At 46.4% G+C, this 23,791-nt stretch overlaps 1 protein-coding gene across 10 annotated transcripts in view; it reads right to left on the bottom strand.

Annotated features, from left to right (window-relative positions):
- The window catches only part of COL6A3 (collagen type VI alpha 3 chain), a 58,255-nt gene that overhangs the window by 19,536 nt on the left and 14,928 nt on the right, over positions 1-23,791 (bottom strand). For 5 of the 10 annotated variants that reach the window (XM_053982783.1, XM_053982780.1, XM_053982778.1 and 2 more), the window contains 17 exons: positions 19,402-20,004; positions 16,587-17,186; positions 14,750-15,316; positions 11,389-12,009; positions 9,660-10,259; positions 8,478-9,080; positions 7,482-8,084; positions 5,481-5,827; positions 4,915-4,993; positions 4,419-4,564; positions 3,112-3,204; positions 2,665-2,718; positions 1,670-1,741; positions 722-748; positions 560-604; positions 392-445; positions 164-226 (listed from right to left, as the gene is read on the bottom strand). In XM_053982783.1, the coding sequence (XP_053838758.1) occupies positions 164-226; positions 392-445; positions 560-604; positions 722-748; positions 1,670-1,741; positions 2,665-2,718; positions 3,112-3,204; positions 4,419-4,564; positions 4,915-4,993; positions 5,481-5,827; positions 7,482-8,084; positions 8,478-9,080; positions 9,660-10,259; positions 11,389-12,009; positions 14,750-15,316; positions 16,587-17,186; positions 19,402-20,004 (5,177 nt within the window). The remainder of the gene's footprint in view (positions 1-163; positions 227-391; positions 446-559; positions 605-721; positions 749-1,669; positions 1,742-2,664; positions 2,719-3,111; positions 3,205-4,418; positions 4,565-4,914; positions 4,994-5,480; positions 5,828-7,481; positions 8,085-8,477; positions 9,081-9,659; positions 10,260-11,388; positions 12,010-14,749; positions 15,317-16,586; positions 17,187-19,401; positions 20,005-23,791) is intronic. The other 5 variants (XM_053982779.1, XM_053982781.1, XM_053982785.1 and 2 more) reach the window with 3 other exon arrangements.

A 23,791-nucleotide genomic window follows, 5' to 3' on the forward strand; every position in this document is an offset into this window, starting at 1 on the left:
GAAGCAGTGATTGATGGGTTGGTGTAACATGGTATCCATGTGTCACTTCTGAGTCCTTGCCACTGTGAAACAGCATTTAATAAGCCAGAGCCACCCTCTCTGATGACCCCAGGATCAGTGGAAAGTGGGTGGAAAATCAAGAAGATGCCTTAGCAGTATTTACCGGATCTCCACGGAGCCCACGGTCGCCTCGTTCCCCTCGTTCACCCTTAACTCCCTTATCTCCCTGAGGGAAGAGATGGAGAGTTAGGAAGAGCAGCTCTTGCTTCTTGAAAGCATCTCTGCCCAGCCCTCAGCCCTGAGGGGAGCACGATGGCTTTCCACCCTCCCTTGGCTCAAGTCTACCTCTACAGCATCATTTATCCCTACTGTAAAAGAGATTAGAGCCTACCCTCCTGCCAGAATATCCCTTCTCTCCAGAGGAGCCAGGCAAGCCCTTGTCTCCCTAAAAAAAAAAAAAAAGAAAACTATTTTAGAATATTTGCCACTTCCAAGGTGCTTTTTAGATACTTCACTGAAGCATCAAGCCATTAAGAGAAAAACGATTAAAATTACTGACCTCTTCTCCATCAATGCCATCCAGACCCATTTCTCCCAGTTCACCCTGTGGAAGGGAGGCAAGGGGCAAATGCTCACTGAGAGGGAGGGGGAATGAGGAGGGGGATATTGATGTGCCACACACTCACGCTCACTGCTGTGGCATGAGGAAATAGCTCCCTACCTTCTCTCCTGGGAATCCCCGAGAACCCTAAGGAGATAGAAAAGAGAGTTATTCCACTTTTGTCCAGCTCACTGCCATAGGAAGCAGTGGAGAAGAAGGGCTGGGCTTGGTGGCAGACACAGAACCACAACCAGGAGAGGACTTTCCCTAATTTCTCTTATGTCAATGTTTGTCTTCAGCTGCCTCCCCAGCACTTGTGCCAAGATAAAATATGTGGGGCATGGGGATTAATCCAGCTGATCCAATAATATATCTCACTCCTTGCCACAACTCTTCCTTCTGACTGACTGACAAACTGACTTTAGTTTCTCCCTGCACCCATTTTTATGTTAATCCAGAGCCACTCCTAGTGCCTTTGTCCAAGGCTGAACAGATTTTTAACAAGACTCAGTATCTCAGCTAATGGGCTTGGTTCATGCATTCCTCTTCTCCCTGCCAGAGGATCATGTGGTGAGAGCAAATGGTAGGAAACATCCCCTTAATTTCACTACTTCCCATAAACATTATATGTTTCACCACCTTTTCTGGCTTGGGGTGCAGCTGCTGTCCTGGACCATTAGCTCAAGGTTCCCCTTTAAAGCCTCAGCCATGGCTCACTTGTCTCCCTCTTCCCCAGCAGCAGAGTTCCACCCACTCACTGTCCCAGCCCTGTGCCAAGACACGCACATCCATCTCTTCCCAAATCTTCCCCCCAGAGCCAGACTGCAGAAGACAGATCATCCTTGTCTGTGGATTGAGCCTGGGTCTCTGGGCTGCATTTTTGCTCTTCATAGCAACACCAAAGCCACAACAGCCTCTGAAAGCCCTGGTGCCTGGCCAGGTGGACACAACCACTCAAGGGCACGTGGCAGAGGTTGTGTGAGCTCCTGAAGCAGCAGGAATTACCCCTGGGGGACTCCCACCCACTGCACTCTGGGTCTGCTCTGTCCAGGCTTGTCCCACACGTACCTTTGTTCCTCTGTGCCCGGGACATCCCTGGAAACCTTGTGTCCCATTCACACCCGGTGGTCCACGCTCACCCTGGTGCATAGAGGGGAAAAACAACAGTCAGGAGTTGCCTGCTAAGCCTTTTTCTGTGGCTGTCTGTCACAGGAGGTGGCTTGGAGGCACAGGAGCAGCAGGTTTTGCCTGGCAACTCTTGCCCACAACCTTCCTCATGTAGAGACCAACTGCAAGTCTTCATCATTGAGAGAGAAACCTCCTTCCCAGTCCCTCAGCTGTGAAAGAGCTTTGTGAAACTTCTCTTTCAAAACTAAAATGACAAGAAGAAGCCCTCAGAGTTCTGCACAGATGTCTAATCCCATCCTGACCTTCAAGCCCCAGGGAAACATTGCCCGGTGGGCGATGTCTCACAGCAGCCTTTGGCCCCTGCCTGTGCTGTTGGAAAAGCCATGAGCACCGTCAGCCCCTTGGCCTCGGCTTCAGCCCTTGGGAGTGATGCATGGAGGGATGTTTATTCCAGGGCTGACGTGGGAGTCATGCAGAGTTTGGATGAAGAGTGTTAGTAAGAATTCACGGGATTCACATTGTCTGCTGTGTGAGGGATAGGAACGTCACTCTTGGTTCCGCTTTTGGACTAACTCAAATCTTTCAGCTGCAGGTGGTATGGATAACTTTGGCATAGGCTGCAGATTTGATGAAGTTGATTGAGGATTTTATTTGCCTTAGGGAATAGCACAGAGATGGGTGACATTAAATAATGGGAGTTATTCCCCCATCACCCTTCTCCAGCTCTCCAGAAGCTCCCTACTGACTTTCTCTCGGGAGAAGCTGGGACCAGCAACTCAGCATGTCAGGTGTGGGAAAGTCAGAGTTCTGCTGTCTCTTCTAACCCACATCCACATTCCCAGCAGAAAAAAATGTGGAGGCTTTTCATTTAGTGGAAACACCTCCAAACACTTGACTGTGGTGAGGTCCCCATTTGAACAGGGGCAGTCACTCACCGGTCCTCCTTCATCACCAGGGTAGCCTCCGTAGCCAAGATCTCCTGTGACACCCTAGAAGACAACAAACAAAATTGTGAATTTCCTTCATAGTTCTGTGATTGATATTCAAGGTTTTCTTAGGTAAGCACAAAGCAGCTGCTTGGTCATATGCATTAATGAGAGATACGATCTCCTTTTGATGTCCCTAAATTGTTTCACAGGACGTTTCACCCTGTCTTTCCAGACATTTGTCCCTGCTCTCTTGGATGTTTTGCAGCATTGAGGCTGTGGTGAAAGGGAAGAAGAGCCCTCAATTGCTCTGCATATCCCAGGGTCAGTTCTCAAATGGAGGAGTAAATGAAGCTGACCTCCCAATTAACAGCATCCACTGCAACTACAGGACCTGCACGTCACCACCAGGCTCCCGTGCACAGGGACCCTTCATCCCCAGATGAAGTGACTTACCTTTGGTCCTATAGGGCCAGGCACACCTCTGTCCCCTCTCTGTCCTGAGCACTTGCAGGGAACCTTGCAGCATGTCCTCTCTGCGATGTTGTCCTGCAGGAAAAATGGGAAGTGAAAGCGTTAGAAACCTCCCAGAGCCCCAACACCTGATTTTGGACACCAGAGGGAAGGGTTTAATCAGAAACTGCGTGGGGCAGAATTCACTGAGTGCATGTAATAGGACATCAGTCCCCAGAGCTCTCTTCTGTCACTGAAGAGAGAAATCTCATCATCAAAGGAAAAAATTCCAGTCTGTGGAGCAGGCCACGAGAAAGTCACAGCTCACCAGCAACCCGCAGGCTGAGAACAGTTTGCAAGCACACAGTAAAGGAGAAAAAAAAACTTTAAAAAGAATGGTATGGACTCAGAGAAACCACAGCTTGGTTTTACATCATCCAACAGAAAGAAGAGGAAAAAAAAATCACTTTCTTTTCCAAGTACATTGCTGGCTGCAAACGTTTCCTGCCAGCTTCGCACATTCACATTTTGGAAGGATTTTCCTAGGCTGAATTACCTGGGGAGGGGATGAGGACCAACTCTTATCCCAAAACCCAGGGCTCACTCACAAATGGCCACACTTTGATTTGTGGGTAAGGACCCAGCAAGGTTACCACAGGGACCAGTGGTTAAACCCAATCTTATTAAATCTATTGGAAAAGGATCTCAATCATGCTGGTAGCAGCTGAGAAGTTGGGAGGAACTAGACACACAGAGGTTGACAGCAAACTAACTCAACACTCGAGAGGGACTCTGCATTGGGAGTAAAGTAAATCTATGAAGAAGAAAGAATCATGGAATGGGTTAGGTTGGAAGGGACTTAAAGGGTAACGCCTTCACTTGTAAAAGCATGTCTAAAATACAGGCAGTGCATGAGATCAGGGAAAGAAACCTCGAAAGCAACGCTTCTACAAGAGGTTTAGCACTGACCAGGCACGACAGGGCATTACTGTAAGGTTAAAAAAACCAACAGTGTAAACACAGGCAGAGGGCGGGGTTTTGGCACTGCAGCTTTTGATGGCATCTTATCCCGTCCCATTTGACCTAAAGCCTCGGCTGGAGTAGGGTTTCTTCAGGAGTGGGAAGAGACCGTGATCTGCTCTGAACTTTGTTTGCTGTGGCATCTGTGAAAAGAGCTGACGTGAGGCAGGGAGGGGAGAGGAGCAGAGCCAAGAGGGTGTAATCCAGCCACGGCTCAGCCCCGCAGGAGATCCAGCCGTGGGCTTTCCTCCAGCATTACAAGGCAGCACTGCCTGTGCCAAGTTACTTACGAGCTGCTCTGCCAGCTCAAAATCCAAGTCCAGCAGATTAACTCTGAGTGGTCTGTTGTAGGTGAACCCACGGCCAAACTCCAGCTGCATCACTCTGTCAAAGTTGGTCACTCGGTCCAGCCCGATGAAGATGAGAGCGTTGACTCCTGGCAGGGAGAAGCAGAAGGGGATTTGTGATGGGGAGAGGTGCTCTGGAGGGCCTACACACCCTCCCCTGGGATAACACATGGTTATGCACATCTTTGATTGCAAACAGAGCCTTTTCAATAGAGAACAAGGATTTTCAGACACATCCAGTGTAAGCTGCCCACATGCTTAGGTGGCAGCAGGCAGCTAAACATCACAGGAAGGCAGTGAAGAACAGCAAGTTCATGTAGAACTCACAAAATCCTTAGCCCATACTATCAAAAGCAGATGAATTTAGGAGAAATGGTGGTAAGATGGGCTACATGTTAACATGGACTATAATCACTGCCTGGAAGAGCAAAAAAATTACCTTCTGAGTGTAAAGTAGACGAAGCAGCCTCCAGCTGATTTATTGGCTCATCTACACCATCAGTAAAATGGATTATGACCTGGGAGAGAAGCAAATTTCCATCAGGACCCAGAGTATTTCAGGTGTGAATCACAATCAATATGCAACCTGAAGGGCCTTTCTCCAATGCTTCATCTGAGAGAACGTGAGGGGACTTCTACACCTTTTCCAGGCCATGAAGCTCTGCATTCCTGTGCCAGGTTCCTGTACGTTCCTGTTGCTGTACATCATGCAGGTGTTGCTAGAGCACAACACAGGAAATATCTGGAGAGTGATAATTTGCAGCTAAGCAGTGATTGTGGGAACTGGCTGCAGTGATGCTCATCAATTGTCAGGACAGGACCACGACAACGCAGGCAGAGTGCAGCAAACAAGTAGGGCTTAAGTGACTAAATTTATGGTGAATAAATTCAATTAATTTATTTTTTTTTAATTATTATGAGTTTACAGTTTCTTTACCAACCAAAGGACATCAGAAGTCAGCTTTGCTGGCCAATACCACCCCAGAGGCCTTGGCCCTGACTCACCTTGGTACTGCCAGCGGGCGAGGATCGGAATTTGCTCAGGTAGGACCTCAGTGTGTCGGCCCTGAGGTAATAGGGCCCGCGGGTCCGCATGTCCAGGAACCTCTCCAAGAGCTCGGGCCGGTACTCGGAGAAGTCCAGCCCCTCCACGGGTCCCCCCTGGGCCTGGGCCATGATGGCCACCCTGACGTTGGGTGCCTGGTTGCCAGTGCAGCTGATCTTCTGCATCTGCGTTATCCTGTTCAGCACGGACTCCACTCTCGACTCCAGGCCTCGCTGGGAACTGAAGATGTTTTGACCGGGCCCAACATCACTGACATCAAAGCCAATTATCACGTCTAAGTCACAGTCTGAGAGGGGAATGAAGAAAGAGAGAAGAGCATCATGGAGCAATGCAATGATTGGTTTTCAAGTAATGGCTTTTCTAATTACTCTTTTAGTAGTTAATGAGGGCACTGCATCAAGAACTGACACCACTTGCCGCACAAGTGCCTTCTGTTTCCTTTCACCATAGCAGTGATAACCTGGGAAAACTTGCGTTTTATTAATTTACTTTTTTTTAATTTTAGCACTGGAACAAGCTGCCTAAACCAAGTCCAAGAGAAATTTGCATTTTCATCAGGCAGCTAAGACTGCTTCTCTCTCTCCAGCACATGGAAACCTGTCAGTACTTGTACAGTGTGCACCTTCTGCCTGTGCTGGAAGTGATGCTCAGAGAATCACAGGGAGGTGTTTGAATTTTCTTTGATACTAGCCACACTGCCTGGTTAATATCTTATCCACTCTTGGGATAACTTAATACCACCAGCAGGGGTTTGCTTTTCCCAGCACTCAGTTTTTCTTCTCAGCTGAAGCTGCTGCTCAACTCAGGGCTGTTGTGCCTCTCTTTCCACTTCTCCAGAGGTTTAGGAGACGCCTCTGCTCAAAGTCAGAGGGCTGAGCTGTGATCAGCCGTGCTGGGAGTAGGACTGGCTGTAATGTAGTAAGTAAAACCAGCTGCTGGGAGTCTGATCCGACAGCAATACCAGCTCACTTACTCACCACAATTCCCCTGCTTGGCTTCTGAAGTAGCCAAATCATGGGATTCCTTCTTAAGGCAATTTTACCTTAAACTACAGCCACTCATGCTCTGTTTTTTTTCCTCATATACCTGTCATGAGATCAGGTGGGCATCCAGGATGATCTGACAAGGGAAATTCTGGTTTTCCCCTCCATTGTCTAAAGGGGTTACAAGAGAGCTGGGACATAGGGTCTGGACAAGATCTTGCAGTGACAGCAGGGGGAATGGCTTCCCACTGCCAGAGGGCAGGGTTAGATGGGATATAGGGAAGAAATTCTTCCCTGTGAGGGTGGTGAGGCCCTAGCAGACGTTGCCCAGAGAAGCTGTGGCTGCCCCATCCCTGGAAGTGTTCAAGGACAGGTTGGACAGGGCTTGAAGCAATCTGGGAGAGTGGGAGGTGTTTCATGGCAGGGAAGTTGGAACGAGATGGTTTTTGGGGTGCCCTCCCACTAAAACTATACTAGAATTCTGTGATTTCCTGCATACCATGCATGCAAGAATGGCCAAAAATTTCAATTATATTGTAATAGACACAGGGAGGGGAAACAACAGCCATCACTTTTCATTTTGGCAGGAAACAAGTTGGTCTGTCAAGATAATACTGGTATCATGTCCCTGTGAGAAAGTCCAAAGTGGGATTTAGTCCAAAGGCTAAATGTGGTGGTAGGAGGCCAATGATTTAGTGCTGAAATGAGTTCCACCACGATGGCACCTCTGTGGTGATGTTACTCCAGTCATTCACAGGCTGAAGGCCATAGACAGGGAACTCTTGTACCAAAAGTTTGCAGCCTCCATCAGACCCCTGGAGGAGAAATGAGCCCATCCTGCACCTCAGGCCATAGGCAAAGCACAACAGTAGGACAGACAAGTCCACCAAAACACACTGGGCATTAAAAGCCACCCCTGAGAATGACCTGAGAACATCATGAAGGGATTGTCCTTACCTCTTGTCACATCTGTTGGTGCTGGGCACAATCTCTCCTCCATGGCAGCTTCCAGCGTGACCAGGACCTGCTCGTTCAGCTCTGACAGCTCCTGGGCTGTGGATGCCCTGAAACTCATGGCGCTCTCACTGGCCAGCAGGCTGACTTCCTTCAGGTCAATGTTCTTCACGCCGACTGCGAACACCTTGACGCCTTTCTGCGTGATTTCCAAGGAGGCCCTAGGCCCATCATCCATAGACCTCCCACCCGTGACGATGAAGGCGATCTGGGGCACCCTCTGGTCAATCCTGCTGCCGGCCTCCTTCACAAAGTGTCTTTCCTGGATGTGCTTGATGGCCGCGCCGGTGTTCGCCACTCGCCCGCCTTTGTAGATGACTTTGTTGATAGCATCTAAAATCTGAGCTTTGGTGGAGTGGTCCTTGAGGAAAAACTCATCAGTGACATCCGAGTTGTACTGGGCCAGTCCTACCTGGATAGAGTCGCCATCCCTGTAAATGGCATCCACCACGGAGTAGACAAACTGGAGAACTTCTTGGAAGTTATCTCTCCCCAGATTGATGGAGCCATCCAGCAAAAACACAATGTCGGCCTGCTTTTTACCTCCTGAAAAGATTACAAAGAAAATACAGTTGTTAGTAATTGTTTGCAGCATCTATAACATTTAAGCCTCTCAGGGCTTTGTGAAGTAGCATTTTGCAAATGAAATTTCTCTCTCCTCTCTACCACTTTAATTTCATTGGCCCTTGGTGGGATTTTACATCCATACAAGACAATTTTCGTATAACACTTCATACAGCATTACTTCTGATAGGCACCCTCATCTCCTTTCAGATTTAATTATATTCTTTCCTAACTCAACAACTTCAAAGAATTCTTTTAATCAATGGAGCTAAAGGTTTGGGAATCAAAAGGTGTTATTACAGCATCATTTTCACTTTATACAAATACCATCTATACTCTGTTCAGAAAAGTCTCCAGGATGAATAGCAGCCTTACCAGGTGGGAATGGTCCAGGTGAGTCTGTTGTAGGTATGGGGAGCTCATCAAGAATGTTCTGCACCCTCTTTTCTAAGGTTGAGAGTCCCGTGAAATCCTGTACCACAAGCACGCGCCCAGGATCATTGGTAATGACCTGCAGCTGGTCCCTGTCCACATTCCTGGCTCCGACACCCAGAGGTTTGATGCTTGTGGAAGTGATCACTCTGGCAGGTCTGTCCACATCATCCTGGGACCGGTCTCCAAGGATGACGACCAGGTGCTGGGGCACTCCGTCTTCTATCCTGCTCCCCGCTGACTTGATGAAGTAGTTCTTCACCACGAAGTCCAGGGCTTTGCCAGCATTCAGGGGGGACCCACCTCTAAGCCTCAAGCGGCGGATGGCTTCCAGGACGGCATTTTTGGACTTGTGGGTCTTCAAGTAGAACTCGGGGAACACACCATTGCTGAACTGCACCACCCCAATCCGCACTTTGTTCGGCCCCACTTCCAGCTGCTGGACAATTCTGCTGATGAAATCCCGAATATGAGCAAGCCCATCCGGCCGAACGCTGTCAGAGCTGTCAATGAGGAAGACTATGTCCTTTTCATCTCCAGAAACATCTGCGGGGAAACGAGAAGAGAGGAAATTATTGGCGTGCCAAGCCTTTGCTTAAGCTTTGCTGGAGGATTTCTGTGCGATCTGCTGTCATGTGAGGTAGAACCACGTGGCATATTTTGGCCAACTTGAGGCACGATGCTTCAGGGAGCCTCTCCAAAAGGGCCTGTGTGCAAGTGGGAATGTGTGTCTGCCTAGTGTTTGAGGCATGCATTACTCAGAGCCTTGTCTGTTTCATTCATCAGTACTCTTCTCTGGATTTGTCAAAGTTTCCACCTTTATTTTGCCCCAGATTTATGCCTGTTTCCTAGAAAGCTTCTAAGTGGGAATAGGCAATTGTATACATTGTGTATTTGAATTGAAATTGACCCAAATAGGTGTCATGTCTAGGTACTTGACTTGAAAATCATAGGTTATAATGTATTTAGGTACTTGGGTAGAATTGCCATCTGTCTAAAGCTTTCCTTCTAAAATTGTATATGTGCTACGACTCTGTTTTTAACTAAGGAAAATCTTGACTTAAAGAGGAGGTCTTTTGGGCAACATCTGTTTGAGTAGCAGCCCAGAGAGAGCCAGTGCCTTACCTACGGGGGGTTGCACATCTCCCAGCAGCCGCCTGATTTGGTCCACAGTCAGGGTTTCAATTGGAGTCAGCAGCTTCTGCTCGAGGCTGGGCAGCTCCTGGAAGCTGGAGACTTGGAATACATATTCAGGACTAAGGGAAATCTGTATCATCTCTTCAGTATCCACGTTCTTTGCTATCATCATAGGTGCCACCCCCACTTGCTTGACTTGGAGGGATGGATACTCCAAGTCATCGTCGGACTTGCGGGAGGAGAGGATGACCAAGAACTGCGGGACGCCCTCCTCTATGCGGCTCCCGGAGGGCCGGGTGAAGATGGTCTTGGCCACGAACTCCAGGGCCTCCCCCACGTTCACCAGCTGGCCACCTTTGGAGCGCAGCTGCCTCACGGCGTTCTGCACCTCGTCCTTGGTGGAGTGGGTGTTGAGCAGGAACTCCACGTGGGGATGCTCGCTGAACTGGACCACCGAAATCCTGGTGGTGTCGATGCCCACGTCCAGGTTGTTCACGATCCTCCCGATGAGGTCGCGGACGAGGTAGAACTCCTGGGCGGCGTAGCGAGAGCCATCAACCAGGAACACGACGTCCCTCTTCACACCCGCTGCAGGAGAGAAGGCATCGGTCAGAAGAAGCACCAGGAATTGCTTATGGAGAGCAGCTAAGCTCATCACCTACACCACTGACCCATGCCTCTGGCCATGGGGATGGTACTTCTTTGTCTCCCTGCCTGGGATAACTCCTGGGAGCCCCAGCAGGAAGTTCTGGGTTCAACCCAGAGACACAACCAGTCTGCTAGATACATCCCAGGGAGTGCAAGAACAGCAAATTCTAGAGCAAAGGAAGCAAGAGGGACCAACGGGACACCTGGAACAGTAATTCCTTGTGAGATCTCCACCCAAGAAAATGTAGCCTGGTGGTAGTCCTTACTCAGGGCGGGTTGCTTTACACTCAGAACCACCACCCTTTCTTTGGCTTTGCCTTCTAGGAAAGATTCTATCTTATTATTCTCTCAGCTTCTGCCTTTCCAGGATGATTTTTTGATTCCTAATAAAGTGTTTTCTGCAGTGGTAATTCAGGTAATTCAGAGCCTGAATTATCGCAGAATATCACACTGTTAAATGGAGATGGAGGGAAGTGGTCTAGCTTAGAAGGGAATGAACAGGGTAGGACAGTGAATTTCTAAGGAACTGATACGGGCTGGATACTCTTCATCCAAGGCATATGCTGGCTGGATTTCATTCCCAGGGAGACCAGAAATATAAGATCTGATCCTTCTCCTGATGCCCACTTCCAATTTCCCTTTCCTCGGTGAATGAGGGAGGCAAAAGTAGGAAAAATCAGCATATCTTATATTTAGCAGAAAGCTGACCTTGATTTGTAGTAGTGTGAAGGTGTCCCTGTAGCATATAAATGACACAATTTCCATTCCAGAAGGAACAGCATGGACTTAAAAATCCATCCACTTAAAATAAGATTAAGGCAATAGCATTCACTTTGTGGGTCTTCCATGTGGATACGGCATGGACCACCTCGAGGGGCTGGGCTTAAAGGTGGCTCCGTTTAATTGCACAGCTCCTACCAACCCTGAGTGCACCAACAGGGGGACCACGACAGACTTGGAGTCTTAGCCATGACCATCTTTGCTTTTCTCAGTTTGTGTTGCAGCCATGATGCTACTAAACATCATATTTTGCCACTGGCTCTCGGTGCAGACACAAACATCTTCTCACCTGGGCTGGGTGATGTAAAAACCAGGTCAGGGGCAAGAGATTCTATCTCTTGCTTGGTCAGCCGGATGACTCTGTTGGAGACGACCTGCTGCACCGAGTCCAGCTGGCTGAAGTCGGGCACAGAGATAGCAAAATCTGGGAGGAAGGAAATGGTCTGCAGCTCTGTGAGGTCGGCGTTTCCAATCCCAATGCCGAAGGGCACCGTGCCACTCGTCTTCAGGACCACTGAGGGCCTCCTGACATCGTCCTGGGACCGGTCAGCAGTCAGCAGGATCAGGAACTGCGGGACGCCCTCCGCTATCCTGCTGCCGCTTGACACCGTGAACACGTTCTTGATGAGATAGTCGAGGGCTGCCCCCGTGTTCAGAGGAGACCCTCCCATGAGCTTCAGCTGCTGGATGGCGCTGACGAGATCTGCTTTGTCCTCGTGGGTGTCCAGCAAGAACTCGGGCTGTATGGTGTTGCTGTACTGTGCGACAGCCACACGCACCTTGTCACGGCCAATGTCCAGGCTCTCGACAACTCTTTGGACAAACGTCTTCAGGAGAGGGAAACCTCTTCTGACACCATCCGAGCCATCGATCAGAAACACCACATCCTTCTTCTCACCTCTCTCAACTACTGTTTGAGACAAGTAAGGGAAGGGGGGGGGCGGAAAGTGAGATTCTCTTTTGCAGTGGTTAATATTCTCCTCATACATTGAACCGAAGGAGAACAAAGCTCGGGGAGGGGAAGGCGAGGTGTCAGGAAAGGTGGTTCGGTTCCTTTGCCACTGGATGCAGTCCCTGGTGAGGGGGCAGATGGGTGGAAGCTGGTGGAAACCGGAGGGCAGTGCACTCCATGCCTTACCCACCGAGTCGTAGAATCATAGACCCATAGGAAATAGGGCACCAAGGGACTTCTGGGTGCCACCTGCTACCTGAGGCTGGGAGAAGCCAAAGCTCCCAAGGGGCATGGGAAGGTGGCATGTGGCTTTGCAGCATGCAACAAGAGCCTGGGATCTTTTGTTGGCAAGAAACAATGAGTTTCTGGATGAAATGGCATATGGGGAGTGCTCACAGGGAGATGGTGAAGAGAGGGAGAGAAAAGCTTTTCTGGCGCATTACTGAACTTAGAAATAAATACTTCTGAAAAGAAATTAAGAAATTTCTGGAGAGGACATCCAGCTAAAAATGCTGAAATGCTCTTCTAAAATGCTAGATACTGGTCCTTTTTTTTTTTTTTTTTCTTCTTCACTATCTTCAGGAAGAAAAAAACATGCTAATTGTGACCAAACTATTCTTCTCAAAAAAAAAGTCAAACAAAAACCACAAAGAAACAAACAAACAAATCTCAAAATCAAGACCATGAAGTGTCAAAGATCAGAGAACTTTGACCTGTTATGCTATTGACCAACAGAATTGCAAAGCTTTGGCTGGGCCAAGCAGAAAACATCACAGCCTCTCAAACACAGCAACTGCTGGATGACATCCCAAAAAGTACTGTTGGCTTGTTTAGAGCAAGGTCGAGTGGGACAAACAGGAGCATGATCTGCCCCTCTGGAGAAAATATTAATTATCTACTTACGAATGATTAGTTATATAAAGAGTAAACAAGGGCAGTTGAATTCTTAATTCAGACTTCAGATCAAATTTATTTCTTAAGAGGATTGTTGGAAATATGGTGAGTTAATGCATAGGAGAGGAATATTAATATAGGTGGGAAGAGGGAGCAGACATTGCCTGGTGTATCCCAGTTTCATATACTTCCTATAAAGCTCAGGAACAATGGAAAAGTCCTAATAAAAATCCCTGTGTAGCAGATAAAGAAGAAAAAAGTATGGTTGCTCCTATGGAATGGATGTCTTTTAGCCAAGAATACTAGGGAAACTGGGTGGGTGCTGCTGTCCCTGAGTAAATAGCACAATTATTAATAGTCCTTGGTGGTCAAAGGAATTCCAAATGGTCTGGACAAGACAGAAATGGTTTTAAAAGGGAGGATGGAATTCAAGAGCACTGCTTGCACAAGTCTTGGTTGAGACAGAAGCTGCACAAATATGGGAAGGGTCATGAATCTGCATGGAAAGGATGGGGTAAGAGATGACCAGGGGATGCCGTTGTGACGCTCTGGTCATTTGGAGCAGGCTGATGCTGGGGAGGCAAGAGTGAAAAGGTAGAAGAAAACCTACAAGACCTACAAGGAAGGATTGAATGAGCTGGGTACACAGCTGGTGACATGAGGACTGAGACAAGACCTATATGTCAAGCCTAAAGTAGATGAAAAGGCTGCAGAAAAATCTAAAATCTTTTCATCTATCTAAAGTAGATGAAAAGATGAAAATTCAGGAACAAACTGGCATCTGTGTCCTCCTCAGGTTGAAGGAGATGCAGAAGACTTCAGCTGTGACTAGGGAGACAGAAGGGTGACGTGAAGGGTAAGTGTTGTCTGATAAAAGCAGCTGCACAGATTGGCTATGGAATCTGGGAAGTCTCCCCCAAAGGGTTTCCAGAAGAGATCAGATCAATGTCATTTGGTTCTGGGCAAAGCGATCCTGCTGGGGGACAAGGGTGTGTAGCAGATGGCACCCTGAGATTCCTTCCAGCCCTATTTCTTTTTTATGTTTCTATGGTTCTAAGTCCATCTGCCCCTTTATGGAGAGAAGAGATGGATGTTATTACACTTTTCCTTGTTTCCACCTCCTCTTGGGAGACGAGCTAATGCTCCAATTAGGGCTGCCTCAGGAAATCACACAGCTGGACATGCATAATTTCCAGTACTGCGGTGTGAATTTGTTGCTGTGGCCATGGAATTCTTTTAAAGACTTTTTAAAAATTATTCTTCAATTAATCCATCTCATCTACTGAGCTTGAATGGTAACTGAGTCAAGAGCATCTGATTTATTGGTGTGTATGTAGAAAATGTAGAAACTGCCATCATATCCTGGAAGAGATAACAGAGCAAGAGTGAATCCAGTGTGCTGGAATCCACTCCTCCAGAAGAGGGAAGATGGAAAGAGAAATTGAGACAAGCCAGTATTTGCTTCTTTTAGCTCTTGCCCAGCATTGCACATCAATTAATGCAACATCTCTGGGGCAACAATGTCCTGTTATTTCAGGTTTGTCCCATATTTTACACACTGGAAACAGCGCCAGCAGCAGCTCTTGCTGCTGAACAAAGGCATTTTCCCCATTTATCATCAAAATTTGGTTTGGCACTTAATGCTTTGCCGGATCAGAGTGTGCGCAGAGAAAACTCCAAGTACAGCAGCAGTTTCTACACAATCTTTTTAAACATCATCAGACCCAGATGCTCCAGTTACCAACTGAGTGGGGCATGTAAGTCGTGTCTTTCAGCCTCTTGGGAACCCCGAGGCTCCCTGTACCTGTTGGCTGAAGCTGGACTCTTCTCAGCAGGTTGACTATGTTTGGCTGAAGCTCTGCAATCCGTTGGAGGGATTCGACGTTCAGAAGGAATTCCGGGGCGTAAACAATCCTTTCCAGCTCTACGGGGTCAGCATTTTTGGCTTTGATACCAAAGGTTACAACTCCAGCATGCTTCAGAACATCTGTTGGCTCCTCCACATCATCAGTTGATCTCCCAGCAACAAGGAGGATCAAAAACTGAGGAACCCCTTCTTCGATCCTGCTTCCAGCTTCCTTCACAAACAGCCTTCTTATAGCCTCATCAAGTGCAGCTCCAATGTTCAGTTGCTTCCCAGTTTTTAACCTCATCCTTTTCACTTTGGCAAGCATATCTTGCTTGGATGAGTATTCGGCAAAGTCAAATTCGACTTGGATGGTGTCGCTGAACTGAGCTACAGCGACTCGCGTGGCATCGGAACCCACGTTCAGGTCAGAAATGACTTTGTGTACAAAATCCCGGACGGCAGGAAAGCTGCCCAAGAGGTTGGCTGAGCCATCAATCAGGAATAAAACATCTTTCTTGCTTTCTAGAATAAATTCACAAATGAAAAGAGGGAGGGAAAAAAAGAAATGAAAGCATTTTTCTTCTCATACGTCATCCTAGACAATTGTCTGCAAGTTAGCTGGGCTTCAATCCTTCAATATTCTCATTTACCAAAGTATTCAAAGTCTGCAGAGCTATACAGCACCTGAGGAAGAAGGGGAAGCAAGGACATGTCTGTCCTGAGACTCAATAAATTTGGGCACCAGACGGAAATATCATATATTGTATCACATCAGCTCACATCATGAATTGGCTGGTTCAATGATGTTTTAGGTCTAGCAATATGTTGACAATACAGACATGAAGTAAAGCAGCAGTGGAGGGTTGGTTGGGGTTTTTTTTCCTATTTAAAGGCTCAGTAGACAACAAATAGATAGTTCATGCACATGTACACAAAGCGTTTTCTGGATCTTATCTCACTTGCATCACAAGGAGCATCTAAATCCATAAAGCCTTTCACCTGTTTCAGTTTGATGCCCTTTTGATCTCATTGAATACCCAAGGCAAACCCAATCCTCTTGCACCTTCATATTAATCTTAAACCGTCTCCTTTCCATACTAACTCATCCCAGTTGTTCCTATGTCTTCCTGGACACATAGCCACAATAATGGAATTCATGAGAAAATACCTGTTTAAAAAGAGTTAGACTTGCCAAAAGCCTTTGTGTTTAATATTGGAGGATAACTTTGAATTTCTGGAGTCAAATCCAGCCTCTGTGACAGCCTGAGGACATCACTGACCAAGTGGCTCTGGGGATGGATTTGACCACCTGTTCCTGGCTAGACCTCTGCTCCTGTGTGCTCTTTGGCATGATTTTAACCTTTCCACACTGCTTCTTGTGGTCAAAATCTCATGCTCCCATTGCCTGATTTACTGCACAAGATGCATTTACAGGTTGTGGCCCTATTATGGGAGCAGCAAGGGATCACCAGAGTCAGTGACTGGTGGGCACAGACTTACTCAGGTCCTCCTTTGGTCCTGACCTACCAAAAGACTTTAAACTGTGCTTTTAAGGTGTGGTAGCAATGACTTGAACAAAATTAAGAGCTTCCAGCGTCAAGCCATGTATTCATAGAATCATAGAATGGTTTGGTTTGGAAGGGACCTTAAAGATCATCAAGTTAAGCACAGCCATAACCACTTTGATGACTCAGGGCTTGGACACGTGTCAAGGCATACAGCGGAAACAAGAAATTTACTTAAACAAGATTAACTTCATGCAGTCAGCATGCAGGAAGGTAGGTATTATTACCTGTTGGGGCGAGTGGAACCTCTTCCACACCTCCACTAACATATGTTGTTATAGGCTTATTTAACTCCTGCGGTAAAGCTGCCAGAGCACTGAAATCATCCATAAAATACACCATTCTTGGATTAAAGGCAATCTGTTCAAGTTCTGCCTTATCCGCATTCCTAACGCCAACAGCAAAGGTCAGCACTCCGGCCCGAGTTAATTCATTGGAAACTTGGAGGAAGGGATCGGCAGAGCTCCCTGCCGTCACCAGGACTAGGACCTGGGGCACTTGTTCATTTATTCTGCTCCCACCGGCCTCCGTGAAGTGATTTGAGAGCACAAAGTTCAGCGCGGAGCCAGTGTTCAGCACCGACCCCCCCTTGGGCCTCAGCTGCCCCAGGCGCTGGATTATGTCAGATTTGGTTTGGTAGGAGTACAGGGAGAACTCGGTTTTGGGGGTGTCGCTAAATTGCACTAAGCCAACTCGCATTTTGTCACTGCCGACATCAAGGTAGTTAACTAGGGTGGCAACAAAGTCCCGCACAAAGGGGAAGTTGGCATTTCCGACGTTGAGTGATCCATCCAAAAGAAAGATGATATCCCTTTTGGTTACTTGAACTGCAGTAGAGCACAGAAAACAACATGAGACATCACAGAAAACAAAAAAATGGAAAATTTTTTATCATGTGTGCATGCAGCATACGCTGTACACGCATGTGAACCGTGTTGCGGGGGGGGAGAGAGAGAGGAGCAAGGGTGTGATCAGCACAGAAGTAACAAGGACCTTGCTGGAAATGACTGAATTGGGCAGGGAAGGATTAGCATCTCTTTTAAATGTCAGGCTCAACAGCTACATGAGGATATCCGCCTTCTTGAGCTCTGCACTTTACTGTCTTTTATTATGGACATCCATTTCGTGGGCTGTTGAAGGGGAAGAAATTTCCCACTTTTGGCAGCTCTCAGTTCCTGTTTTTAAGGTTAAATCCTTCCTGGGCTATCTCCAAGCATCTGAGCTCCAGGACATAGGTCTACACCCCAAGACACCACAGAGTCATCACCCTGTGCTCTTTTTTTGCTCTAAACATGTCCAGATCACAGACCAAAATGCCAAGCTTTTATGCAGAATCTCGGAGAACTGATGTCATCCAAGACATCCTCCTAGATGCCTTCCTCCAAATGAGTTATTCAAGGATTTATTTATGCCCATTGCTAATTCTGCCCATTATATTTCTGTTTAAATAATTTCTGGCTAGATTAATCCATTTTCTATCTTGCCTTGTCCCTGTAAGCTTGCTGTTCTGTATATAAAATATATAAATACTGAGCTATTCAGAACAAAAAGGAAATAAAGGGCTCTTCGGAATACAGGGATTGCTCTCAGATTTTACAGATTGCCTTGGCTTTCTGTATTTTATATTTTTCCCAGAAAAGTGTTGTTCAAGGCCCAGGGTGAGACAATAGCAGGTTAAAATGCAACTGCCCAGTGTCAAAATCAATTTTGTTGCTACCAATAATAATTTGCAGGGGCAGGATATGGTCCCGTAGTTATTGTGTGTGAATAGCTGTGAGCACAAAAAAAGGACTGGAAAAATAGAGAAGCTGCATGAATGATCTTTAAAGAATGAGAAAACACAGGAACATTTTTAATTTACATTGAAAAATAAGCACATCAGCTTTGGTGTATAGCCATGCAAAACTGTATTAGCTGGAAACACACTCTGAAACAAAGCTTATTAAATGATAAGTCCTGTGATATTCATCTTCATTAAGGACAAGTATTGGCAAACTGATTTCAAAATGTCTTCTTTTCATGTAAATCAGACACATGCTTTAATCCTTTCAGGATTCTTTCCAAACATTCTGTTTCTTTTCCACTGCGGTTTATAATTGTAAATTACGTGAGAAACTAGAAAAAATATGGACACAATTCAACAGCTACTTAGGCCAGTGGGAGCCTCACTATTGATCTTACTGGGAGCTGGAAGAAATCCTGGTTTTCTAATGTTCATATGCCATGAGACAGAAATACAAGGTTCAAATATGATCTAGTGCAACATGGATTTCGCCTCAAGCATCTCTATTGTGAAGAAATCCTGAGAAATTTGGTATAAAATCTCTATGCACCTAGAACATCTCTTGAAATGCAGGGGGAACTTCCTCAAAAGCCATGACCCTATCAGTTGGTTTCTTCCAAAGTCTACTGAAGTCAATGGCAAGGACAATTAAAAAGAGTCTACTGGCTTCGTGGAGCTTTGGATAATCTTCCAAACAGATTAAATGAAAATACTGAAATATCCTTGCATGCCTCTTAGGGCTCGAGCTGAACAAGTCATAAGAAAACTAAGTATGTTGTTAAATGGTGAGTTTCCATCCAACAGTGTCAGCTGTGAATATCTCCACAAACAAACTGGCTTATGTTCTTTACACTCCAAAGAAACCTCTACTCTCCTGAGCAAGCACCCACTATAGATGATTCCCAAACTGAGGAAGAGACTTCAACAATCACAGGTGTCCCATTCATATACAGACCCTAAGAAGAGCAAAACCCTCCACTGAACAGTTTGGGTACCTAACTAGTAAAGCACATCTTCCACATCCAGGCCTTTAAATGTTGGTGACAAAATCAGAATGGGAAAAAAATCTCCAGGAAGGAACCATAAATCTGTAATGACAAGCACACTACCAAGTTCACTGACCTGTTCATGCACTCACATTTAACCATGCTGGAACATGCATTTGGTATGGTTTTCCCCATTATCTTTACATGTCATAGAATAAGAATTGGCAAACTTATAAACCACACCTCCTTAATTAGAAAAAGGCCTTTAATTACCTGAGGGTGGCTCTGGGACAATCAGTCCTCCAGAGAGTGTCCGGATAGGTGACAGCACTTCAGGAAGGATGGCTTGCATGAACTGAAGGCGGAAGTCGTTCGGGTTGAACACAAAATCTCGTTCATGAGCAATTTCTTGAAGCTCTGCCAGGTCAGCGTTTCTTGACCCAACGGCAAGGGTCACTATCCTGTTCCTCTTCATCTCTGCTGCAGCTTGGTCAACAGCATCCCTGGACTTACCCCCAGTGATGAGCACCAGCATGGGGAGCACCCCTTCCTCCACCCTGCACCCAGCAGCACTGGTGAAGAAGTTGGTCCTCACAAAGTCCAGTGCCGAGCCAGTGTTGAGTGTCGTGCCACCCATGAGCTTCATCTTCCTCACATTGGCCATCACATCCTTCCTGGTCTGGTGGGTGTTAAAATAAAACTCTGGCTTCACAGTGTCTGCGTACTGTGCCACCGCCACTTGGATCAGGTCGGGTCCAACCTCCAGCCTTTGGACAATTTTGGCAACGAAATCACGAATTGCATTAAAGGGGGCGGCCCCCAAAGCAGTTGAGCCATCTATCAGGAAGACTATATCCTTCTTGTTCACTTCAATAACTGCAAGTAACACATGAACATCATGTTAGCCTTCAGAACACTCCGCATCAATTCTGTGACAATAGCTCAGCAATGTTCAGGACCTCTTGTTTGCTTGGAGTACTGTTACTCTAAACGCCTTTAAAAAGGTCTTGCTTTCCAAAAAGAATTATTATTTTAGGCTCTAGCAGAGGAGTAACAGTAAATCTGACTCTTTCCCCTTTCTAAAACACCAAAGAGTTGAAGAGTTGCAAATACTGTTATTTTTTACACACCTGGACATTAAAATACATGTACATGTCAAAGCAAGAATGAAAGGCAGTAAGGAGAAATCTTGGCATTCAGAGGGCACATGAGATAAAATAAGCAGGTGATGCTCCTTCCATCTGCAGAGTAACCACCTGAATGGTGGTGGTTTGGTACGAGAAGTATTAGGTTCCTGAGAGCAATGACACAAGGAAAGAGCAGCCTCCACCTACTCAACATACCTGGATTTTGGGTCTTTCCATCCTAAATCTTATTCCTCATCTAACAAAAACAAGTTATGGTTTTTCTTGGCACAGCTGGCCCAGTCATGGATGAGCTGGATTATGTTCTGGTGGCTATGTCTTTAACAAACAGGTTCCCTGGCTTGTAACTTCTGAAACTTTATTATTCATGATGGCACAAGACACAGAAAGGGCACAATTGTCTTTCCAGTACCCTGGCTAAGTTTGAAGAAGGATAGTCAGGGAGGAAAAAAAAACCCTGCTTTGTGGCATTGGAACTAAAGCGTGATGGTTCCATCATCATGATATTTAATACAGCAAATATATTTTTTAAAAAGGTAGATATTAACAAGACCAATACGATTGTGATAACAGCATTATATATGACTATTATGCTGCCTAACCTTAATACCATCTTTTAGACAAATCCTCTCACATCATCACCTCCCTGATCTCATGCCATTGACCTGAGAAAGGAAACTTTGTGTTGCTTCCAAGCTATGCTGGAGCACTATGAATCATTGTGTTATGCTGGATTTGGGGTATCCTTAAATCACCCACCCACCTAAAAGCTCCTGAGGTGGGTTCAGGATTCAAGGAGGCAGGTCCATCACCTCCCAGGCTTACTGCCACCCCCAGTGCACAGCCTGCTCCCGCGGGGATCTCGCATTCCCCAGGGCAAGCGGTAGCAAACGCTGCCTTGCCCTGCCTGGACGGAGAAGAGCAGCCCCCAGCCCATCAGGGCTCCTCTGCGTGGAGGCTGTTTACTTTGGATTTCAACAAAGAACAAAACTTTGGCTGCAGTCCTCCTTGGCCAGACACCAGCTGGCCATGGATAGCGGTGCTCCCCAAGGCTGGGTGCCGTCAGGTTTCTCACTATGGGTGAGTGCCATGAGACTGGGCTGCCCCAAGGGGTGACTTGGAGCTGGGGGTGACATTTGTGACTCAGCTGCCCCTCTGCCAAAAGATCCTGAAAGATCTGCTTGCCTTGCAGAACCTTTGCAAACGCCTCTCATGGAGTCGTGCTAGAAATAGTGTCACTAAGGACCAATCGTAAAAAAATGGAAGTTTAAAATTGCCTGCCATGGTGCTGTCAGGCATAAAATGATGAGGACATGGACAAAGCAAACGTGGTGGTGCCCTCCTCAAGCCACAACCTCAAGCGAGCTGACAGTGGTCTGCAATTGGCTGCCCATGCTGCCAGAACAGAGCTACACAAAAAGCAACGAGGGTTTATGTAAATGATCCCTTTCCCAGAGCCATGATTTCCAGCATTCATCCCTCCAGCCAGGCTTTTTTTCCTCCTCAGTTACTCCAAGGAGGAGAGGGTTGAAAACAGGAAACCTTCCAAATGGATAGCAAGGGCTGACATCGCTGCTTTGTATGACCCAGGAGAAATGTCCAAAGCACATCCTTAGCTTGTCAGCAGCTAGAAACCCAAAAGTGGAGAGCCTGGAAACTTTTGACTTTTGGGGAAAACATCAAAGGGGCTTTGGAAAGATGAGGGAGGCTGGGAAAGAAGAGTTTCCTCCACTTCTCATTCCTTTTGCAGCTCTCAAATCCTGCAGTATTTTTTGTCAGAGGAATGCAAGAACTAAACCCAAAACACACAGGAAGAAACAACCCACGGTTACAGTTTGCATGGACACAATTAATGCAAAAGCCTTTAAGCAGGGCTGTGCACATCTCATAGGGTTTAATCCAAAGCCCTGTAAAGCTGATGACAAGTCTCCCAAGAATTTCGAAGGATTTGGGATCAAAGCATTATATCTTTGACTCTCAAAGTTGGGAATGTTGGAGGGTGTCAGCGCTGAACCCAGCCCTGCATAGTTCCATCCTCATTGCCATGTCAGCTCTCTGGTGAAGCACCTCATCTAACTTCATCATCCAGGCTCCCCCAGTGGGTGAAGGAGCAGAAAGACACTTTGGAGCTCCCCTTCAGCCCAGGATGAACAGCTGGCAAGCTAAAGAGAAGCAAGATGACTTCAGCATTTCATAGGAGAACTTGGCACCACAGAGGGTTTGGCATCCCTTTTGGGCTACAGCGTCTCCCAAACTGCTTTACAATTCTGCCTTCCAAGTCGTCGATGTCAATCAAGCAAACCAGTCAAAATTGATTTCCATGGGTTCCAGGGGAAGGAAATTCCCTAAAGATCCTTTGAAAATAATCTACCTCCCCATTTAGCACATCCATCTGTATGTAACTGTACAGGCTGACGTAGCACCTTCCACAAATGAGCTGGCACTTTAAGTGAGAAATATGCAAGTGCAGATGAAACAAAATGTACCAAAATCTTTTAATCTTGCCATTCAAACTGTTACTAATCAGACAGGAGGAAAGAGAGATTTTCCACTGAGTTGCACGGATCCTGGCATACACATCTTAGCTATACATGCTGACTTCATATTATTTGGCTAAATAGGGTTCTTGTAGGGTGCTACAAGAAAAAGTTCTTAATGTTCTTTCCTGGAATAATCAAGGCAAGGTCACAGATCTTTAAGGCAAATTCCTCCCTTTGATTTGAGCCACAGGATAGCAATCATGTTTAGGCATGGATCAGCGAAGACATCTGGAATGCAGTTTTATATGTCAACATGCACCATGAGGAACAGTGTGTACAGAACTCCAGACTGACAACAGGATCCCAAAAGTGCTGTTTGCATTAAGCATCCTGTTAATTAAGTGCAGCAGCTCCAGGCTGGCCCCTTCCAGGGACCTGTGCAATACGTCATATTGTGTCTTTCATAAATCACCTATTTGCCCCGTAAATCCATATATTCATTATCCTACCATGCCTGAGCTGATGCTACTCCAGAAATAATGTCAATGGGACTTATGGGTGGCAAAGTAACCGAAGTGGAATATTAACACCTGCATTTTTAATTCCCATGGCCCCGTGGATAGCCGCAAACTTTCTCAGCGATGGATCAAAAGTAGGGATTTCACTTCAGAAGAGCTAAGGGCTGTTCAGTTTTTAAATTCAACAACACAGGAATGTCACCCTTTTACCAAGGGCAGCCCAGAGCTTCAGTGAGTTGCGGAATTTTACTGTTTTTGCAAGCAGATAATTTCAACTCTGGTACCTAGGGATCCATTTAGCATTCCTGTTACCTTCCTCAGCCACATTTTATGGTCATGACACTTCCAACTGAAATATAATGTAAGCTTACATGGCATAAATATTTTTACAACTGGTAGTGCTGCAGTGTTTACTCCCAGGGTGCTTAGATATCTCAAGAAGGATTATATGAGGTTTTTTTATTATACCTTTTTTTTTAATATATTCTGCTCCTGCCTTTTAAAACACCCCACATGTCAT

Source organism: Vidua macroura, chromosome 7, assembly GCF_024509145.1.
Source record: "Vidua macroura isolate BioBank_ID:100142 chromosome 7, ASM2450914v1, whole genome shotgun sequence".
NCBI lineage: Eukaryota > Metazoa > Chordata > Aves > Passeriformes > Viduidae > Vidua > Vidua macroura.